General features: G+C 34.3%; 2 protein-coding genes across 2 annotated transcripts; one reads left to right on the top strand and one right to left on the bottom strand.

The window, feature by feature from the left end:
• The first annotated feature begins 12,132 nt into the window (after positions 1 to 12,132).
• LOC133691183 (transcription initiation factor TFIID subunit 9) lies at positions 12,133 to 14,210 on the top strand. The gene is made up of 3 exons (XM_062111580.1): positions 12,133 to 12,301; positions 12,991 to 13,261; positions 13,690 to 14,210. The coding sequence occupies exons 2-3, from the start codon at positions 13,004 to 13,006 to the stop codon at positions 13,957 to 13,959; spliced, it is 528 nt and encodes a 175-aa protein (XP_061967564.1). The 5' UTR covers positions 12,133 to 12,301; positions 12,991 to 13,003; the 3' UTR covers positions 13,960 to 14,210.
• A 2,016-nt stretch (positions 14,211 to 16,226) lies between these two features.
• LOC133672683 (probable GTP diphosphokinase RSH2, chloroplastic) lies at positions 16,227 to 20,249 on the bottom strand. Its single transcript, XM_062093172.1, has 6 exons — positions 18,966 to 20,249; positions 18,694 to 18,879; positions 17,753 to 18,210; positions 17,291 to 17,449; positions 16,860 to 17,211; positions 16,227 to 16,702 (listed from the first exon to the last, which is right to left on the bottom strand). Exons 1-6 carry the CDS (start codon positions 19,704 to 19,706, stop codon positions 16,391 to 16,393), a joined length of 2,208 nt encoding a protein of 735 aa, XP_061949156.1. The 5' UTR covers positions 19,707 to 20,249; the 3' UTR covers positions 16,227 to 16,390.
• Between the last annotated feature and the right edge of the window lie 261 nt (positions 20,250 to 20,510).

Raw genomic sequence — 20,510 nt, forward strand, 5'->3', positions numbered from 1 at the left:
AGTTAATCCATACTGATATGATTGACCCTTTAAAAACACCTTCATTAAAAGGTCTATTACATTCTTTTCATTGACAACTTTACTAGAATGTGTTGGATTTTTTTTATGAAATACAGATCAAAAGTAGTTGGGATCTTTTGAAGATTCAAGAAGATTGTGGAGAATCAGAGTAGATACAGAATTCAAGTCATTAGATCTAACAATGGTAAAGAATATGTTTCATTAGAGTTTAATCTGTACTGTGAAGATGTTGGCATTGAACATCAACTCATAGCTCCTTACACTCTAGAACAAAATGGAGTTAGTGAGAGGAAAAACAAATACATAATGGAGATGGTCAGATGCATGCTGCATAAGAAGGATTTCCCCAAGATTTGTTTGGGCAAAAGCAGCTAACACAACTGTTTTTCTTCATAATTGACTTCCACTAAAAAATTTGGAAGAAAATACATCATTTGAAGCTTCGTATAATTACAAACCATCACTAAGCTTTCTTAAAAAAATTTACAGCATATGCTTTGTTCACGTTCCACAGATTAAAAGGGATAAGCTCGACAAAAAGGTTATACCAGGTATTTTTGTGGATTATATTTCTGTTTTTAAAGCCTACAAAGTATAACATCCTCAAACTTAGAAGCTGGCCATTACAAGAGATGTTCATTTCAATGAAGAGGAACAATGAGACTAGAAAGACTCACAAAACAACAAGTTGTTTAGAGATCAAGATAAACCTTGATAGCAAGATGAATCAATTGATGATTCACCAATCAGAGGCACAAGATCTCTTTTAGACATTTATCAAAGGAGAAATGTAGCAGTCTAAACCAAAAGGAAATGAAGAAGCTCACCAAGACTTTAGATGGAAGAAAGTAATGGAAGAGGAGATATCAATGATCCAAAAAAAACTGTACCTGGGAACTGGTTGACAGATCACCAGACAAAAACATCATTGGTGTAAAGTGGGTGTTCAGAACTAAACTAAATGCAGACAGTTCCATCAAAAACATAAAGTCAGACTGGTTGTTAAGGGTATGCTCAGTTATTTAGTGTTGATTATTCATATATTTTTGCTCCTGTAACAAGAATGGACACCATCAAACTATTATTTTTTGTTGATACACACAAGAATTGGAATGTATTTTAGTTAGACGTTTAGTCAGCTTTCTTATATGGTATTCTGCAAGAAGAGATTTATGTTGAACAGCCAGCTGGGTTTGTGATTAAAGGAAAAAAAGATAAAGTTTACTTGCTAAAAAAGGCTCTTTATGGATTAAAGTAAGCACCTAGAGCCTGGTATAGCGGAATTGATTATTATCTGATAAGCTTTAGTTTTCAGAAAAGCTTGGCTGAAGCAATTCTCTATGTAAAAAAGACTAACAATGATATTCTCATGATATCACTCTATGTTAATGATCTTCTAGTGACAGGAAGCAATACACAACAAGTTGAATAATTCAAGCAGAAGATGATGCAAACTTTCGAAATAACTAATCTTAGCCTCATGACATATTTTCTAGGAATGGAAATCAAGCAAAACAAGAATGAAATATTCATCTACCAAAAGAAGTATGCAAAGGAAATTTTAAAGAAATTTCATATGGAAAATTGCAAACCAATAAACGCTCTAATAAATCAAAAAGACAAGTTCAGCAAAGAAAATAGAACCGACAGAGTTGATGAAGAGAAGTTCAGAAGGTTAATTGGTTGTTTGATGTATCTAACTGCAACCAAACCTGATATATTTTATGCCACAAGTCTTCTATCTCATTTCATACATTGTCCAAATGAAATACATTTAAGAGCAACCAAACAAATTCTAAGATACATCAAAGGAACAATCAGTTTTGGTGTTCAATTTCAGAGGAGTCAGGAGTTAAAATTGTATGGCTTTTCTAATAGTGATTGAGGTGGATTTATTGATGACATGAAAGTACTAATGAATTCTGTTTCAACCTAGGATCAGGAATGTTTTCATAGTCATCCAAGAAGCAAAACATTGTGGCATAATCCACTATAGAAGCAAAATTTATTGCAACAGCAGTGAATCAAGCATCGTGGATTTAGAAGATTCTATGTGATTTGCACATAAAGGAGAAAGAAACAATAGAGATCTCAATGGACAATCAAGCAACCATAACAATTTCTCACAATCTAGTGTTTCATGGAAAAATCAAACACTTTAACATTAAACTCTATTTTTTATGAGAGGTGCAGAAAAATGATGATGTTATGTTGATCTATTGTATGTTTGAAGATCAACTAGCTGACTTGTTTACTAAACCTCTTCCAATAAATAGGTTTGAGTTTCTAAGATAAAAGATTAGAATTTGTAGCTCATAAAAGAATGAGGAGTGTTGAAGATTGCTTTAAGAGCTGTCAAGATTCTGTTATGTTAATCTTGTAGTTGCAGCAACAATAAATGTTTGTCATAGTCTTTAAGAGTTGTTAGTCTGTTAATATGTTAGCAAATCATAACATGATTTGGTGCTATAAGTTAGCAATTCAGTTTATTTCATTTACTATATATTTATAAGGATTGCTTTCAATCAATAAGTAATCAATTCATCTCAGTTCAATAAAACAATATACAAGAGTTTGTTTTCTTTAACTTTCTTCTTACTTTCTTTCTTTACTTAAATACTTTCAGCGGTATTTATAACAACACCTCCTCATGCCTTAAACTTCCATTTCTTTTTACTCTCCAAGATAGCATTACATCTCTCTCACACCTTATACTCCTTCAGGCTCTTGCTATCTCTGTTTTGTACCAAACACACTTTAGATTCCTATAGTAGCCAATCATTTCTTAAACTCGTTATCAGAAAAACCACCATTAAGCACCACTTTATTACTACTCCTTCTCTTTAAACCCCCACAATTCACAAGTTTAAAAGAAAAAAAAAAGGATTCACTATAGTGATTGAAAAACATATATGAGAAATAAGATTAACAAAAGAAAAAGAAATAGTGAGCTCTAGAAATATGCCATCGAGAATGGATAAGGTTGAAGAGTCGGGAGTTAAATCTATTGATAATAGAGTTTGGGATTGTGAATTTCTTGGACACGTATCAAATCTTGGTATTTTTTTATGAGATTGAGGAGGGAAGGGGTTTAAGTGGAAATGGTAAAAGCAGAACTACTTGTGATAGGTATCAAGGTTTTTATTGAGGAAAATAAAGATAGTAGTTTTAGAATAATATTTTTAGTGTTAATTTTTAGAGGAATTTATTTGCAAATCAAAAGGTCTTCTATATTTTTTGATTTACTCTTATATATTGTTTATGATTTGAATTCCATTTGGAATTCAAATCAATACCCTCAAAAATATTTTTTCCAGTATTTTAATTTTTTAGAGAGAAAAATATCTTCATTCATACTACCAACTCACAATATGAATAGCATCATAACTTAACTATTTCAATAACCACTAACATCACTGTCCCTACCATCATAATCACAACAATAACCACTCCACCACCAGCTCCACTTCAAAATCACGACCACCATCACTCTAATATCAACCACCAGTGTCAATACAAATACCATCTTTTTACCAATATAACTACCATTTTATCATCATTTTGTCATAACCCTCCAACACCACACCACAACCAAAAGAACAACCACCAACAACAACACCTGGTTATCAGTATAACCACTACTTCATCAACAGTTTTACTATTCTCATTGTTCTTTCAACTCCATTACTACCACAATAACAATCTTCATTATTAATATCGTCGTCGTCGCCAATACTCCAACTACCCTGTTATTAAATTAACCACCAAAACAACCATTATTGCATCACTTCTTTCACCATTATTATTGTCACAAAAATCATCATTTTCAATGACCACTACTATCATCAACATTATCGCAATCACTACCATAAATGCTACCACTACAACTATCATGATTATTTCTATCATCAACTTCACAACTTTTGTCATCATATTATCATCATTAAGAAACTATCAATGAAAAATAAATTATTTTATAAAAAAAATACTTGATATTTTCAAATAATGAAAAATAACTTACGAAAAAATCTATTTCAAGTAAATATTTGAGGCAGAACAAACATTCCATAATGAGCATCCATTCTCATTTCTAGAACTGTCACACACAATAGTCATTTACATATAACATACCATCTAGGATCTAAAGTGGATACAAAAACTATTGTAATTATTCTTATTACAAAGGCACACTTATCTCTATACATAATTCATATCTTTATACAACTCGAAACCATAAGTTTAGGCAATCAAAGATATGTAACGGAAAGAAAAACTTGATCCTAAAATCATGGAATACACAGATATAGTATTAACATAAATGGTGACAGCTATATTGGAGGTGGTATTGTTGTGATTGCTTTAGTTTCCTTAATACATCATCAATATTATCGCAATCACTACCATAAATGCTACCACTACAACTATCATGATTATTTCTATCATCAACTTCACAACTTCTGTCATCATATTATCATCATTAAGAAACTATCAATGAAAAATAAATTATTTTATAAAAAAAATACTTGATATTTTCAAATAATGAAAAATAACTTACGAAAAAATCTATTTCAAGTAAATATTTGAGGCAGAACAAACATTCCATAATGAGCATCCATTCTCATTTCTAAAACTATCACACACAATAGTCATTTACATATAACATACCATCTAGGATCTAAAGTGGATATAAAAACTGTTGTAATTATTCTTATTACAAAGGCACACTTATCTCTATACATATTTCATATCTTTATACAACTCGAAACCATAAGTTTAGGCAATCAAAGATATGTAACGGAAAGAAAAACTTGATCCTAAAATCATGGAATACACAGATATAGTATTAACATAAATGGTGACAGCTATACTGGAGGTGGTATTGTTGTGATTGCTTTAGTTTCCTTAATACGCCCCTGCAAGAACAGGCTACCATCAGCTAGGCCGATCTTGTCACGTAGAAAGGTTGTTCGTTGTCTAGAAAGCAGCTTGGTAAGTAGGTTAGCAAGCTGGTCATAAGTATGAACATGGCGAATATAAATAAGCTTTTTTTCTACAAAATCACGCATAAAGTGAAGGTCTATTTGAATATGCTTCATGCGTGAGTGTTTTATAGGATTAAAGCTTAGCTGAATGGCTCCTAAATTATCACAGAAAAGTGTCGGTGAGTGTAGTAGAGAAAACTTCATCTCGTGAAAGAGGGAAAGCAACTACATGGACTCAGCTGCAGCAGTGGCTAAGGCCCTGTATTCAGTTTCGGTGGATGACCTTGCAATGGCATGTTGTTTTTTTGAGCTCCATGAGATGGGCGTTGGACCAAGAAAAATAATATAAGCTGAAGTAGATTTCCTGTCATCTAAGCAACCAGCCTATTCAGCATCCGAGAAACATGTCAAGAGCAGAGTTAAAGGTTTCCTGATATTTATGCCATGAAAGATAGTGTTCTTGAGATAACACAGCAGTCGTTTAGTGGCGGTCTAGTGAATCTGTGTTGAACGATGCATGAATTGTAAGAGTTTGTTAACTGCAGAACTAGTTAAGCTGAGGTATTGCAATGCACCAATCACTCATCGATATTCTGTGGGATCAACTGGTGAGGAACCATCTGCCAGCTTTAAAGGAATCGAGACAGAGAGAGGTGTTGTCACATCCTTAGCTCCATCCATACTGGTTTTAGCAAGCAAATCGCAAATATATTGATGCTGAGTGAGAAACAAGCCACCTGCAGTAGGTATAACTTCAATGCCAAGGAAAAAATACAGGGGCCCTAAATCTTTGATGGAGAATTTTTGACTAAGCTGTGTAATAATACTTGCTACAAATGGCATGTTGTTTCCAGTGAGGATCAAATCATCAACATAAACGAGACAATATGCAAGTATTGAACCATCAGAAAACACAAAGAGAGATGAATTAGATTTAGCATTGATGAAACCAAATTCTGAGAGTGCCATTTTGATAGCAGAATACCAAGCACGAGGTGCTTGTTTGAGTCTGTATATTGCCTTTGTAACAAACATGATGTGGATGTTCCAGACTCTTGAAGCCAGGTGGTTGCTGCATATAGACTTTCTCAGTGAGATGCCCATGAAGAAAAGCATTACTTACATCTAATTGCTTGAGAGACCAACCGTACATAATTACAATGGTCAAGACAGCACGAATTGTCACTGGTTTTACAACTGGACTGAACGTCTCTTTGTAATCCAAGCCTGGTCTCTAATGGAACCCTTTGGCTACTAATCTAGCCTTAAACCAATCAACTGAACCATCTGCATGCCTTTTTACCCGAAACACCCATTTACAACCAACAATATTACACTGAGGTGGAAGTGGAACGAGATGTCAGGTATTGTGAGACATCAACGCAGTCAATTCAGAGGACATGGCAGTGTGTTAGTTAGAATCAGTGAGTGCTTCAGAAACACTTGTAGGTTCCAAGCAAGGTGGAATAGGATGTTTAGTAACTACAAATGATTTTTTTGGTTTGTAAATATCATGCATGGAACGAGTTGTCATTGTGTAGGTGCGCACGGCAGTGGGCGCAGACATAGTAATAGCAGACACTTCTAATGGAGGAATATGGCTAGAAAGTAACGTAAGGGAGCAGGGAGTACTTACCTGGGAAGGACGAGATGCAGGGGATGATCCATTCACATACGATGGATAAGCAGCAGAACCCAGTTCCAAAGATTCTATTGGATGAGGAGAAGGTAGAAAGACAAGTGGCAAGGAAATTTGAACAAAAGAGTCTTTAGTTGTTGATGAAGGTGAAATGAGCATGGAGTTGATGGAGGATGATGTCTCAAAAGGGAAAGTTCCTTCATGGAAAATGACATGTCGGAAGCGAAACAGCTTTCGGGTTTTTAGCTCAAGACAGAGATAAGCATTTTGAGAGAGCAAGTAACCGATAAATGTGCATGGTGTGGCCTTGGGTTCTAGCTTATGTTTATTGTAAGGTCTGGTTAAAGGATAACATAGACAGCCAAATTGCTTGAGTTTGAGATAGTTTGGAGTTTGTTGAAACAATTTTTCAAACAGGAATTTATTGTGTAAGGTGTAAGTGTGCATTCGATTTATAAGGTAGGTCACACATTGAAAAGTGTATGGCCAGTATGAAAAGGGCATGTGAGCATCTGTGAGTAAGGTGAGACCAGTCTCAACAATGTGTCGATGATGTCTTTCAGACATACCATTTTATTGTGGGGTATAGGGAGCGGTTGTATAATGACTGATGTCATGAATTGATAGGTAGGATTTGAGACCGATATATTCTCCACCATTGTTAGAATAAAGACTCTTGATTTTGGTAGTAAATTTGTTTTCCACAAGATTTCTGAATTGCTGAAAAATAGTTTGAACTGTTGATTTATGAGTCATAAGATAGAGCCAAGTGTATTTGGTATAATGATCAACAAAGATAAGATAATATTTAGAGCCATCAGTACCAATGGCATGCGATGGACCCCAAACATCTGTATAAATCAAATCCAATAGAGCAGTGCTAGTGAGACCATGATTATTAAAAGTATGTCGATGGGCTTTATTTTGAGAACATGAAGAACAAAGTGATAAGGATACGTTCTTATTTGTGGGTAAAGAAAAGATGTGAATTAAATCATGGACCAATTTGGATGATGGATGACCAAGTCTTTTGTGCCAACCATTGGTGGTGGTACATTCATGAACATAGGCAACAATATTTTTTAGAGGCAGATCTTCTGGAAATGGGTACACATCATCTTCACAATCGCCTTTGAGTAGTGTCACCCCCGTGATCTGATCTTTCACCAAAAAATAAGTAGAATGAAATTCAAGATAAACATTATTATGTTTGGTGAAATGATGGACAGAAATAAGGTTTTTCTGAATTGTAGGAACACAAAGAGTATTACGTAATTGAAAGACACATTTAGGTGATGCAATAGATATTGAACCAATATGAGACACAGGCAAACCTGAACCATTTCCAATAACCACCTCATCAGTACCATCATATTCAGAATTAATTGTCAATTTTAAGAGATCAGTAGTCATATTGTGAGATGCAGCGAAATCAACCAGCCACTTTTGTTTCTTCTCTTGAGCAGATACTGCATAATTTGCAGTAAATTCATCAAAAGGCATTTTTGGGCAATTTTTAGCTGTATGGCCCATTTGATCACACCACTGGCACTCAGGCTTGAATTTCCTATAGCCAGAAGGAGAAGGCCAATTTTTGTTGGACCCATTTGTGCTCTGAGTCTTAGGAAAGAAAGGCTTATTACTTGGTTTATACTGCCCCGCTCCTTGCCGATGAGAATAATTTACAGTGGGAATAAAGCTGGCTGCTGATTGAGTCTCCAAACGTCGAAGATAATTTTCATGATTTACAAGAAAATCATGCAAATCTTCAAATTTCAGAGAGGTGTCACGAGCACGAATGGGTATTGCAATTTCTCTGAATTCGGGACCCAATCCATTAAGGATGTAGAGGGTTAAATCATCATTTGAAACTGGATGATCAATGATTGCAAGATCGTCAGGAAACATTTTGATTGCTTGAAGGAACTCAGTAACTGTGCGATTTCCACGAGTGCTTAAGGTTAAATCTTTCTTGAGCTGCATCGTTCATGTTCTGGATTTTCCAACATAAAGGCGGGTGAGTGTTGTCCAAGCCTTATGAGATGTTTTGTATGAAGTAAGAAGTGGAGTGATATTTGTTGAGGTGGAGGCAAGAATGGCATGAAGGATGAGTTTGTCTTAGTGAACCCAGTGAGAGTTTGCAGCTATGAATGCAGAGTTGGTTGTATCAATGACAGGATATACTTTTGAACCAGTGACAAAATCAATGATATCATAACCGATGAGTAATGCCTCAAATTGAGCTCTCCACTAGGGAAAAGTGAAAGGTGTGAGTTTTGCATTGTTGGTGGTGGCAATATTGAGGGTGATGATAGGTGAATCAATGATAGATGTAAAGATGGCAGCCATATTGCAGGAAAAAAAACTCGTTAGAGATTATAGCTCTGATACCATAAAACGGATACAAAAACTGTTGTAATTATTCTTATTACAAAAGCATATTTATCTCTGTACATACTTTATATCTTTATCTCTGTACATACTTTATATCTTTATACAACCCGAAACCATAAGTTTAGACAATTAAAGATATGTAATGGAAAGAAAAACCTGATCCTAAAATCATGGAATACACATATATAGTATTAACATAAATGGTGACAGCTATATTGGAGGTGGTGCTGCTGTGTTGATTGCTTTAGTTTCTTAATAGGATCTACTAATTCTCGTTATGCGACTTTAGACAAGGTATCTAGCTAACATAAAATATCAGTTTAATTTGTGCTATTGTTGGATCAGGAAAAAGTAAATTTCTCTAGCACCTAGCACCTAGCACCTAGCACCTAGCACCTGCTTGCCAAAGAAAAGGGGTACAGCTAGCATTGCTTTATATATAGTTACTTGATGAAAAAACAAACCCTCAGTATTGCTTTTTGCTTATTTACAAGTGAACGCGGAATTGATTAACTGAGAGATACCTTACTTCCAAAGTTGTGCAATCTCCCTCTTTACCACTTTTTTAACCTTTCCTGAGGGTTTGTCTTCACTATGTAGCTCTTTACCTTGCTTTCCTTCTCACTTTTTGGACGGCTGTTAATTTTTCTATCTATTACTTTTGTCATCGGACCACAAGCTATCCACATAGATTCCTGCTGTTTTCCACCTTCTCCTTCCTATAAATCCAGCGCTTCTAGTGGACATAGCCCACTGAGCTGGTTCTTCTACTAGAAAAACCTACCTTGATAAGGAATTAATGGTTCATTGAGCCTCACCAATATGGCCACATATGCCTACAGTGCTGCCAGCCGAAACTCATCACAAAGAGCATTAGCCATGGTGTTGGCTCTAGCATCAGCTGTGGTGCTATCACCATTGTATGTTCAGCGAAAGAACGACCATACGCGTTATTTTAATCATGAGACAAAATGGAGCTCTGGCTTTGTTCTTCCAATGGTGCTTGCTGGGCTAATAATTGCTATTAGGACTACTTCCTCTTCCATGTCAGTCCATAGAGGTGCTGCGGCTTCGTTCATTCAGTCTCCAGATCCCTCTTGGGTGCTTAGAATTGGGAGCTCTTCTTGGGGACTTGCTGGAGTGTTAGTGATGCTTGTGCTTGTGCTATCATGGCAAGACTCAGTTCAAGAATTCTTCTGGAGATAAAAGAAGGAGATCTAATTTTGTTCTTAGTATAGGCTATATATATATGTTTGTTGTTTTGGTTGGAATAATATTAATTAACCTTATCATAGTTTAATTTTCTCCAAGTTCAAATTAATATTGTGAATTTTCTAAGAAAATCTTGTTGGCGATTTTCATTGATCGATCATGAACGAGGATTTGTTTGTCTGGGTTGCCCGTTGCCTGGTATGAGCACGTCCATAAGTACCTGGCTACAAGAATTAATGGTATCGCCTAAAGTCAAAAGTTTATATTAGTCCTTCTACTCTTAATTTTGTAATACTGTAGCCTTCCTGCCTTATGTGTGTAATAATGTCAACGTTCTACTACTAAGAAACCCAAATATTAAGAAATAGAAAGAATCAAAACTTTTTAAAAAAATTCAAATTCTGAAAAAATCCTACAAAATCAAAATTAAAATAATCAAAATTGCGATTTTTTTTCATTTAAAAAAAAACTCTTAACATCCATTAAAAATGGTGTTAAATTCTTTCGTTAACTCTACCACATGATGACATGCTGACTTGTGTATTTATTGTATTAATAATCACAAATTTCATCCTTCTACTCCTTACATTTTAAAAAATATTATGTCAAAAAAATCCCAATTATTAGAAAATAAAAATAACCAAAACATTGGAAAAGAAATAAAAGTTCAAATTTTGAAAAAATAAGATAATCAAACTTTTGAGTTTTTTTCATATTTAATAAAAAATATTATTTTCTGATTTTTCCAATTTGGGATGTCAACTTTATCAAACATGTAAGATCATTTGCAAAAGTTCAAAGCGCAGGAACCACATTAAGAAAAAATCATAACATCCATTAAAAATAGTGTTAAATCCTTCCATCAGCTCTACCACATGATTAATCTCATGCTGACATGTGTATTTATTATAACATATCTCATCCTTCTACTCTTTACATCTAAAAAAATATTATTTCAAAAAACTGTTCATATATTAGGAATTTAAAATAATCAAAACTTTGAAAAAGAAATAGCAGTTCAAAATTCGAAAAACAAATGCCCAAAAGTTCAAAATAATGAATTTTTGTGCATTTCTAAATAACTTTTTTAATTAAAAAATCAATTATTTTGATTTTTTAGGATACTTAAGCTTTTTCAGGTTTAAAAAAATATTATTTCAAAAAACTATTCAACTATTAGAAATTTTTTCAGGTTTTTAGGACAACATACTCAAATTTTTTCATGTATACAACGCAGATCATATATTATCTTTTATATCAATAATATTATTTATCATTAATATTTTTATAAATAAAACGCATAACATAATATAATAACTAACAACATCATAGATATTTTTATCTTTAAAATAAAAAAATGAGTAATTTTTCATTTTGAAAAGCATCACCTCTCTTTTTTTTACGATATTTTTTAAGTGAAAGCTATTATATCTTTAACTTATTTTTATAAAAACCATTTTCACTCTCAATCTAATTTTTAAAAACATTCTTAAATATGTTTTATATATTAATAGAGATTTGCTTTAAAACAAAACGATAAAAACATAGAAAAAACAGAAGTGAGAGAGACTTTATTTAATTTTATTTTATTTCACTTTAAGGAAACGTACATCATTTCGTATTTGTGTTTATAGCTAAGCTGTGTATTTGAAAAAATTTAAGTATTTTTTCATTTTAAATTTATTTTTTTTATTTTTTTAGATAGTGTGTTAATATACAGATATTAAAAATAAAAAATTATTTTAATATATTTTTACAGCTATCCCCGCTTGCTAAAGATTAAATATTAACGGGCCACCATATTTAGAAGCGTTGGGCCCAATCAGTCGCATGCTGGCTTTAGGACAATGGGCTTCCTCAACGAAAACGATTTCTACGTGTAATGCTTTGGTTTGTTTCTCTACATCCCTTCCCTTTCTGTTTTCTTCTTCGCACTCTCGCTCTCTGTAACTACATGGATTCACAGTTGAATAATAGCAACAGAGAGTAATTTACTAAAATCTCTCCCAACGAGTCCTTGTTCCTTGGGATCAGCCCCAATCTCATTTCCAAGGTTAGTGCCTCAGTTGTCTCGCCTTCTCTTTTGAATCGATCCCATCTAAGTATTTCATTTTTCTGTTTCGTTTTTTGAAATTTGTTTGAAGCAGCCAAAACCCACTTGTTAATTTCAGATGCGGTTTAGTTTTTTATTATTATTATTTATCGACGAATTATTGATCTTTCTTTTCTCTGCAGAGAAATTCATTTACTCCATATTGATAAGCTTGTACTTACAATCTTGTAGCATTTTAATACTTGCCCGACATTAGACCTAGAAGATATATATATATAGGATTTTTAGGGTGTTGTATGTGAAATTGCAATGGAGAAAATCGCCCCCAGCATGTTGGGTTTTGTTTTGTGGGTTATATCCTTCGCTTGAATACTTAAACAATTGAAAAGGCACGATACCAGCATAACATTCAAAAACTTTCTTAAGCCTTTGGGCAGTCTTAAAGCTTACAGCAGGTATTCTGCGTTACGGAGATTTAGGGTCAAACCTGATTATCCATGTGATGGACCCTTGTACTAGCACACGGGTCTCTGTTTGCAAGCTGATTTAGTTGGTACAAGGTTTTAATTTTTCGGTTGTTTGGTTGATTTCGTATAAGACATATCCTGCTGGGCAAAAAGGATGTGTGTTGTGTTGTGTTGGTTCTGTCTTTGGAGGTGTCTAATGTTGGCTTGTAATGCATGTTACAGACAAGCAGAGAGTATGGCGGAGGGAGAAGAAGACATGCCAAGGGATGCCAAGATTGTGAAATCATTGCTTAAATCAATGGGTGTCGAGGATTATGAACCTCGTGTTGTGCATCAGTTTTTGGAGTTGTGGTATCGTTATGTTGTTGATGTGTTGACAGATGCACAGGTTTATTCAGAGCATGCTAACAAAACTGCAATTGACTGTGATGATGTCAAGCTTGCTATTCAATCTAAAGTCAATTTCAGCTTCTCGCAACCCCCACCTAGAGAGGTAAGTGGCTATCCGTTGGATGATAAACCTCCTCCCCGTACTTGTTTTTTTACTCTCTAATACTATGAGATGAAAATTTTAGCCGTTCATTATTCTATAGTTGTCTTGACCATTGATCTTCAAATGATAGAACTTGCATAGACTCCCTTATTTCATTGCCTTCTCTCCCACTGCCTGATTTTCAGTATTACTTTGGAATAGTGTTTGCTCGGTCGAAATGGAGCAAGTTTTAATATTGGTAAACTATCTTCATTTTTCCTCGTGTACGATATGATTCTTTTAACACATGTTAGCTGTAGATGGCGCAATCTTTTTTGTGATAAGTTACTGTATCTGTTTTCTTCATCTCATGTAGAGGTTCAAGAAATGATGCCTAACATAAAAAAAAATATAATGATTCCTAACATCTTAAAGGTACCAATCTTCAGGTTTTACTAGAGTTGGCCAGAAATAGGAACAAAATCCCGTTGCCTAAGTCAATAGCTGGGCCTGGTATCCCTCTTCCACCCGAGCAGGACACGTTGATCAGTCCAAACTATCAACTTGCTATCCCAAAGAAGCGGACGGCCCAGGCAATAGAAGAGACAGAGGAGGATGAAGAAAGTGCTGATCCCAACCAATCACAAGAACAGAAGACGGATCCTCCACAGCTTACTCCTCAAAGAGTATCCTTTCCCCTCACCAAACGTCCCAAGTGAGAATTATATATACTGCAACGTAGGATTCCAAGACATTCTCTTGACCTGAGAAGAATGAGCCCGTGTGAAAAGGAATTAAGGACGAACTATTGGATCATTGTAAAATTGGAGTCTTTATGTGAATGCTATGTGTTTTGGATTATTATGATCTTACTAGCTATAGGTTCCAAGTCATGTCTTCCATTAGTTGTTCAAGCAGTATGAATTCTCCTGATTCCAGTACATTCTTTACCCGGCTCAAGTTTGAAATATGTCTTATGAGAATTGCTCTGATATAGTTCGGTTGATTTAAGATTCCAAAAGCAACTTGAACAATTGATAAAAGTATAAGTATAGTTTTATTTTATTTTATTTTTTCATGATATTTATTTTTAATATTAAAATTGTGATATGGTACTGGGCTTTGCTACTTAACCTGTAAAATTTATAACTCGAATGATGGACTTCAACGGATTTAATAACTTTGTTTGTTTTTTAAAATTATTTTTTACTTAATAATATAATAACTAAAATAGATATAAGTAAAATTAAACATCAACTAAATTTTGAAATGTTTGTTTGATACTATAATAATCTTGTAAAAAGCAAAACTAAAATAAATTATGAAAATTAATTTAATATCAATCAAATATTTAAGAATGAAATTGAAAAATAAAAAAAAATCAGTCAAAATAATAAAAATCACAAGATGGAATTAAAAAGAAAACTATTTGGTATTGTTAGTAAATACAACCTAGCAAGTTAATTGTGAAACCTCTTAACTTAAACTCCATGCCTAGCTTGATTTTAGAATTAACTAGGATGAGAATTGTTTTTATGTGATCCAGTTGTCCCGATAAGTCCAAAGCTAACTAGGAGAGCCAGTAAAAACGTGTTTTAATTTAAAAAATATCAATATGATATATTTTTAATACTAACTAGGAGAGCCAGTAAAAACGTGGTTTAATTTAAAAAAAATCAATATGATATATTTTTAATATTGAAACGATTTAGGCTTCACAACTTAACTTTTGGATTTCACTAGATTTAAAAATTTTATTTTTTAAAATTAATTTTTTTAATGATATAATAACAAAAATAAATATTTGCATAATTGAGTATTAACCAAATATCAGAATATTTGTTTAAAAATATGATAAGCTCATAGAAAATTAATCGAAATAAAATATGATCAATTTAAATCAACAAAATGTTTGAAAAATAAAATTAAAAGAAAGAAGCTAAAAAGCATTTATAGGAAAAATACATAAAAAATTAAGCAACAATCAAATATTGGGATGTTTATATAAAACTGTGATTTGCCTACATAGAAAAAAAAATTATAATTCAACAATATGCTGAATAATAAAATTAAAAGAAAAAAGCTAAAAGTTTTTTTTTTAAATGCATAAAAAGAAAAAAATATATGAAATAAAATAAAATAAATAACTTCATTCACTTTTCATATTAAAGAACAATAAGAAGTGAGGGAACTCAAGTTTCTCTAGTGTTTGTTTCAACGTATACTAGAAGTTGTTTTTTAATATGTTTTTTATTTAATAATATATTAAAATATATTTTTTATTTATTTTTTAAATTTTATTTTTGATATTAGTACATCAAAACAGTCCAAAAATAAAAAAATAATTAATTTAAATCTAAGAAAATTCAAAAATTTACAAAAATATAGTTAGACCGCAATGTCAAACAAAATCTTAGTGTAGTGGTTAATTATTTGATAAGCCCATCTTGCAAATCACATATTAGTCTTGCTTGAGTTGTTTTTCAAAGTATTTTTTGCTCATAAATATATTAAAATAATATTTTTATTTTTTAAAATTTATTTTTGATATTCATATATTAAAATAATCTAAAAATTACTAAAAAAAAATTATCATAAAAAACAGGTGAACCCAGTCTGTCTCTTCACATAAAAGAAGCATGGAAGAACTTGTTGATGTAGCCTCATAACTAGTGAGACTGGGCAGCAAGTTCCCATAGAATAGCGCCATAAAACATGCAGCTGGCGTCTACCTGTCCAATACGCATGACAGTTTTCACATTTAACTTTACAGAGACAGAATAATTTGAACGTTCTAATACTGACTCAACATTGAAAGTGATGGGTGTCAGTGGCACAATGGTAAATTGGAAATAGAAGGCGCATGGCTGCCGCAACAACGCCTCCGTCTGCATTTCCGTCCTAACATCAATCTAAATCCAAATAACAAGACCAAACTAGAGCGGAGAATAATAAGATTCACGATAATCACAAGAATTCATAGTGGTGAAGTGAGAAAATAAATCTTTGTTGATCGTTTTGAGTCCAGTTAGCCATGGCCTTTTTCATACCAGAACCATATAACTGTTCTGTACAAACATTTGCATGTCCAAGAATAACCAATTGTCACTAAATGGGGTATATACTATTTATCGGTCTATAAGCAATGGGTCAACTTCTCCATCCAACAGTGCCGCTAACAGCAGGAACTGTGTTTGAAACAGCGGCTGAGCCACGTTCATACATGCGCTGAATCTCTTCCCTGTAGTCGGACAAAGATTTGTCAGGTATAGCTGGAGTTAGCTCCACGACATCCCCCATCTTTAGCTTGCAAGTCACATCATACACTGGCCGATGGTTCAGCCTTGGCCTCAACTCTTCCTTCACGGGAAACCCATATGGGGACCATCTTGAACTCGTACGCCCAGCCCTTTCCAGCAGATCCATCACTGTTGAGTTTGCAGGAAACTCTTGCACAGACATCTGCAATATTCACAAAGCATGCATATTCAGTAAAGGACTAGTCAACAATTTACTTTTCTTTGTTCACTCACTTTGACTGGAGATGCCGCAACCCCTAGTGCCTATTATGAGCCAAGCTTCTTCTCATTACATTAAACATACATGGAAGGAGCCTAACCTTATCACTCTCAATCATAATGACGAAGACAGGTCCATCTTGCCCACAGTGAGGCTTGTAAGAATATGGGCAGCCATCAGAATGTGAAGGGAATGTGCATGGAGGCTTTATGGAATCACCACAGCCAATGAAAGAATGATCTTTGCTCATTGTCTCGCACTGCCAGGTTATGACCCATCTTGCCCACTCAACCATCTGAAGCACAAATGAGGAGTGCTTGCTATCACCTTCCTTGTACCTCCAATGAGCTGCAAATCCAAACTCTGCTTGCAGATGCATCTCCCTTGTTCGAATCTGAACTTCAAGTGGCACTGTGCCCTCACCCATTACTACTGTATGAAGAGATCGATACCTGCAAATAAAAATCAAAGTTTGAAAAGAACAATACATTCGATAGCAACCACCAATAACAAGCCAAAGCCAAAACATACCCATTGAACTTGGGATTATTTATATAGTCTTTGAATTTTCCAGGTACTTCGGACCATAAACGCTGAACAACTCTCAATGCTCTATAGCAGTCTTCATTATTTTCAACAATCAGACGCAACCCATGAATATCATGGATCTGATCCATGTTCAGCTTTTTCCTACACAAATTTAAACTCTCGTTAGAAAAACACGCAGAATGATAATTGCACAAAAAACTAATAAGTTGATCTCATAGTTCGTTGTCAATTCAGAGCTTGTGAAAAACTTTTCCACCTTAAGAATTTGAGGGGCACAACCATAAATTTTGGTTAAATAATTGTTTTAATCTAACTATCTTATCTGTCTGTGCTTCAGAAGCCCTAGAGTTGATGCAAGAGCTATAGCCCTAGTAATCAAAGTAATGACCAACTGAATGAACACTCCACGCCCAAGTGTGTGAGTGAGAGAGAGAGAGAGCGTACTTCAACATTTTGCAATAAGTGCTATATAAGCTTTTATGCCTTCCAGATAGATCGTAAGAAATGGCTTCATCCGTAAGAGCTTTCTCTAATTTCTCTTTAGCAGAAACAATCATTGCCTCATCAAAAGAGTCCACAAGTCTAGCAGACAAATCTTTGTGCTGATCTGGGTTGAGATGCTTAAAACAAAGATTTTCTAACTGCTCTTTCCAACTGGAGATTCCTAAACGATTGGCCAAGGGAGCAAATATCTCCGAAGTCTCTTTAGCAAATCTCTGTTGCTTCACCAAAGGCAATGCATCTAGCGTCATCATATTATGCAATCGATCAGCTAATTTAATCAGGACAGCCCTAGCATCTGCCATGGCAAGGAACATGGTGTGCAAGCGATCTGCCTCAACAGTTTTGCTTGCTGTATTGTTCTCACGAGCAAGCTTGCTCAGTTGGCTAAGCTTAGAGACCTGAGTGAATGTAACAGAGAACTAGATCAGAAGTTTGTAGATACTAGATCAACAGAAATGTATAGACTACATCAACCAAGGAAACTTCTTACAATTTCTTTCTAAGTTTCTCGTCTTTCAAGTGATGGACCTCAAAAATGCAAGTAAAAAATGAGTTCCAAATTTTGATCAATCTCTGCTGCTGTCAGATGCTCCTGACTTTTAAATATTTTTTTTAAAAAAAAAAAACTACTGCAGATCGAGTTCCATTTTCTACATTTGGCCTGCGACAATATTCGTCATAAACAATAAGCAGCAACTATCTCATCCTAGATGAAATGATGGAGTTGCAGACAAAGTCCTAAAACACTTCTTATATTAGTCCAATGTAGCTTCCATTTTAGAAAGAAACGTGCATGAAAAAAAAGAAAAAAAAAACCTAATTGGTAGACAATATATATTAAGAAAAATTCATTAAAGTACATGACAAATTCTGTCTCTTACCCCTTCAACCAAATCAGCCACCCCAGCTCCAAATGTTTTAAATATGTGGTCATAGCTTAGGAAAGAATCATCCAAAGTGTCATGTAAAAGCCCTGCAGCAACCACTGTGGAATTGGCACCAATGATCGCAAGCAGAACTGCAGTCTCTACACAATGCTGCAAATAAGGATCCCCAGTGGCTCGCATCTATAAGAAAACAACATAAAAAAATTCTCAAGAACACGAAACAAAAATTTAGAACGACAAAATCCAATAATAATTCTAACTTTTACCTGTCCCTTATGTGCTTTCTCAGCCTCGTGAAAAGCCTTGATCACAAAATCATCACAAAAAATTTTGTGCCTTGATTGTGCGCCAAACAACAGCTCCTTAGCATAAGGCTCATAATTAGCGTCCACACAACTATCCTCCATACTAAAAGTCAATTCATCCACAACAACAGAAGATGAATCTTCATCAATACCATTACTGTGAACCTCAAAACTCGGAGAATCATAATCAACACAAGACCCTAATGCATTCCTCACAAACCCATTAAAGAGCCCATTAGCCCCACTGCGAAACGACCCATGAATTGAACTCTGAAAACCCACATCACAACCACTCCTTTCTCTAGCAATCCTCATAGGAGGACTACTAGAACAAGAGACTTGACCTTGCAGAACCGAAACCGGACTTTGATCCCTCTTTATAGAAGACCCAGCAAGGCATTTACTTGGTGTGTAGCAAAATGAACTACTCAATTCCTTCAATTCGTCTCCTCTATCATGCCACCCCAGCTCCTCTCTATCACCCGCAAATGATGCATGTTTCACTGCTGGGGATGAAAACAAACGAGATAAACCACCAACAATTGGTTTCTGAGAGGAAGATGCACTAGACGAAGCTGTTGATGAAGATCTTGAATTCAATTCAAAATCATAATTTGCGTGTGCGTTGATTTGGCATGGATATGGTGTTGAACACACGCTACTAGGTGGGCTCGCGTATAAAGCTATTGTTGGGACTGCCATGGCTGTATAATGAGAAGATTTTTCTCAAAAACAACACCCCAGAATCCCAGATCAAGCAAAAAGATTTTGCTTGATCAAATTTTAACAAAGACCCACTATTTTTCTCTAAAAACCCACAAATTTTATAAGGATTTTATGAAGATTCGGTGAATTTTTTGAAAGACCCAATTAGATCAGGATGGATTAAAAACCCAAACGGAGTCAAGCTAGGATTGGTTATAAATAAGAAAAGTATACAAAAAACCGAAAATTCAAGTGAGTCTTCGTTAACTGTTTTGGAGGTGTAAAGGAGGAGGAGGAGAAATAAAGCTAGAATTAATGCGTATGTACAGATTTATAAAGGTTTGATGTAATTATTTTTTTGACTTTTTAAGGGAAGAACACTAAAGGACATGAAATCAAAGAGAAAGAATTTACAGAAATTTTAATTTAACAAAAGAAAAAATAGAGAGTCAAAAGAAAGTTAGGATTTGTATTCTGTACAGGGACTGGGAGAGAAAGAATATTCTTCTTTTGTGAAAATCTCACTGTTCCTCTCTCTCTCTCACCTCTGGTCTTAATTTGTTTAGAAGCCAAAGGAAGGAACGGTGAAAGTACGGTAATATCCTTAGTAAAAAACCAAGTTAACGGAATTGGTTGTTTGGGTTGCCCAATAAGTTTGGGTGTTTTTCCAGCGAAAAAAAGAATTTAGAAAATAATACAGTTCAGTAGAAACAACAGTTTTGAAGTGCGGTTTTTTCATTTGAAGAGGGAGAAAATAAAAAATAAAATAAAAGAATAAGACTATAGAGTCACATTAAAATT

Source organism: Populus nigra, chromosome 1 (genome assembly GCF_951802175.1).
Source record: "Populus nigra chromosome 1, ddPopNigr1.1, whole genome shotgun sequence".
Taxonomy (NCBI): domain Eukaryota; kingdom Viridiplantae; phylum Streptophyta; class Magnoliopsida; order Malpighiales; family Salicaceae; genus Populus; species Populus nigra.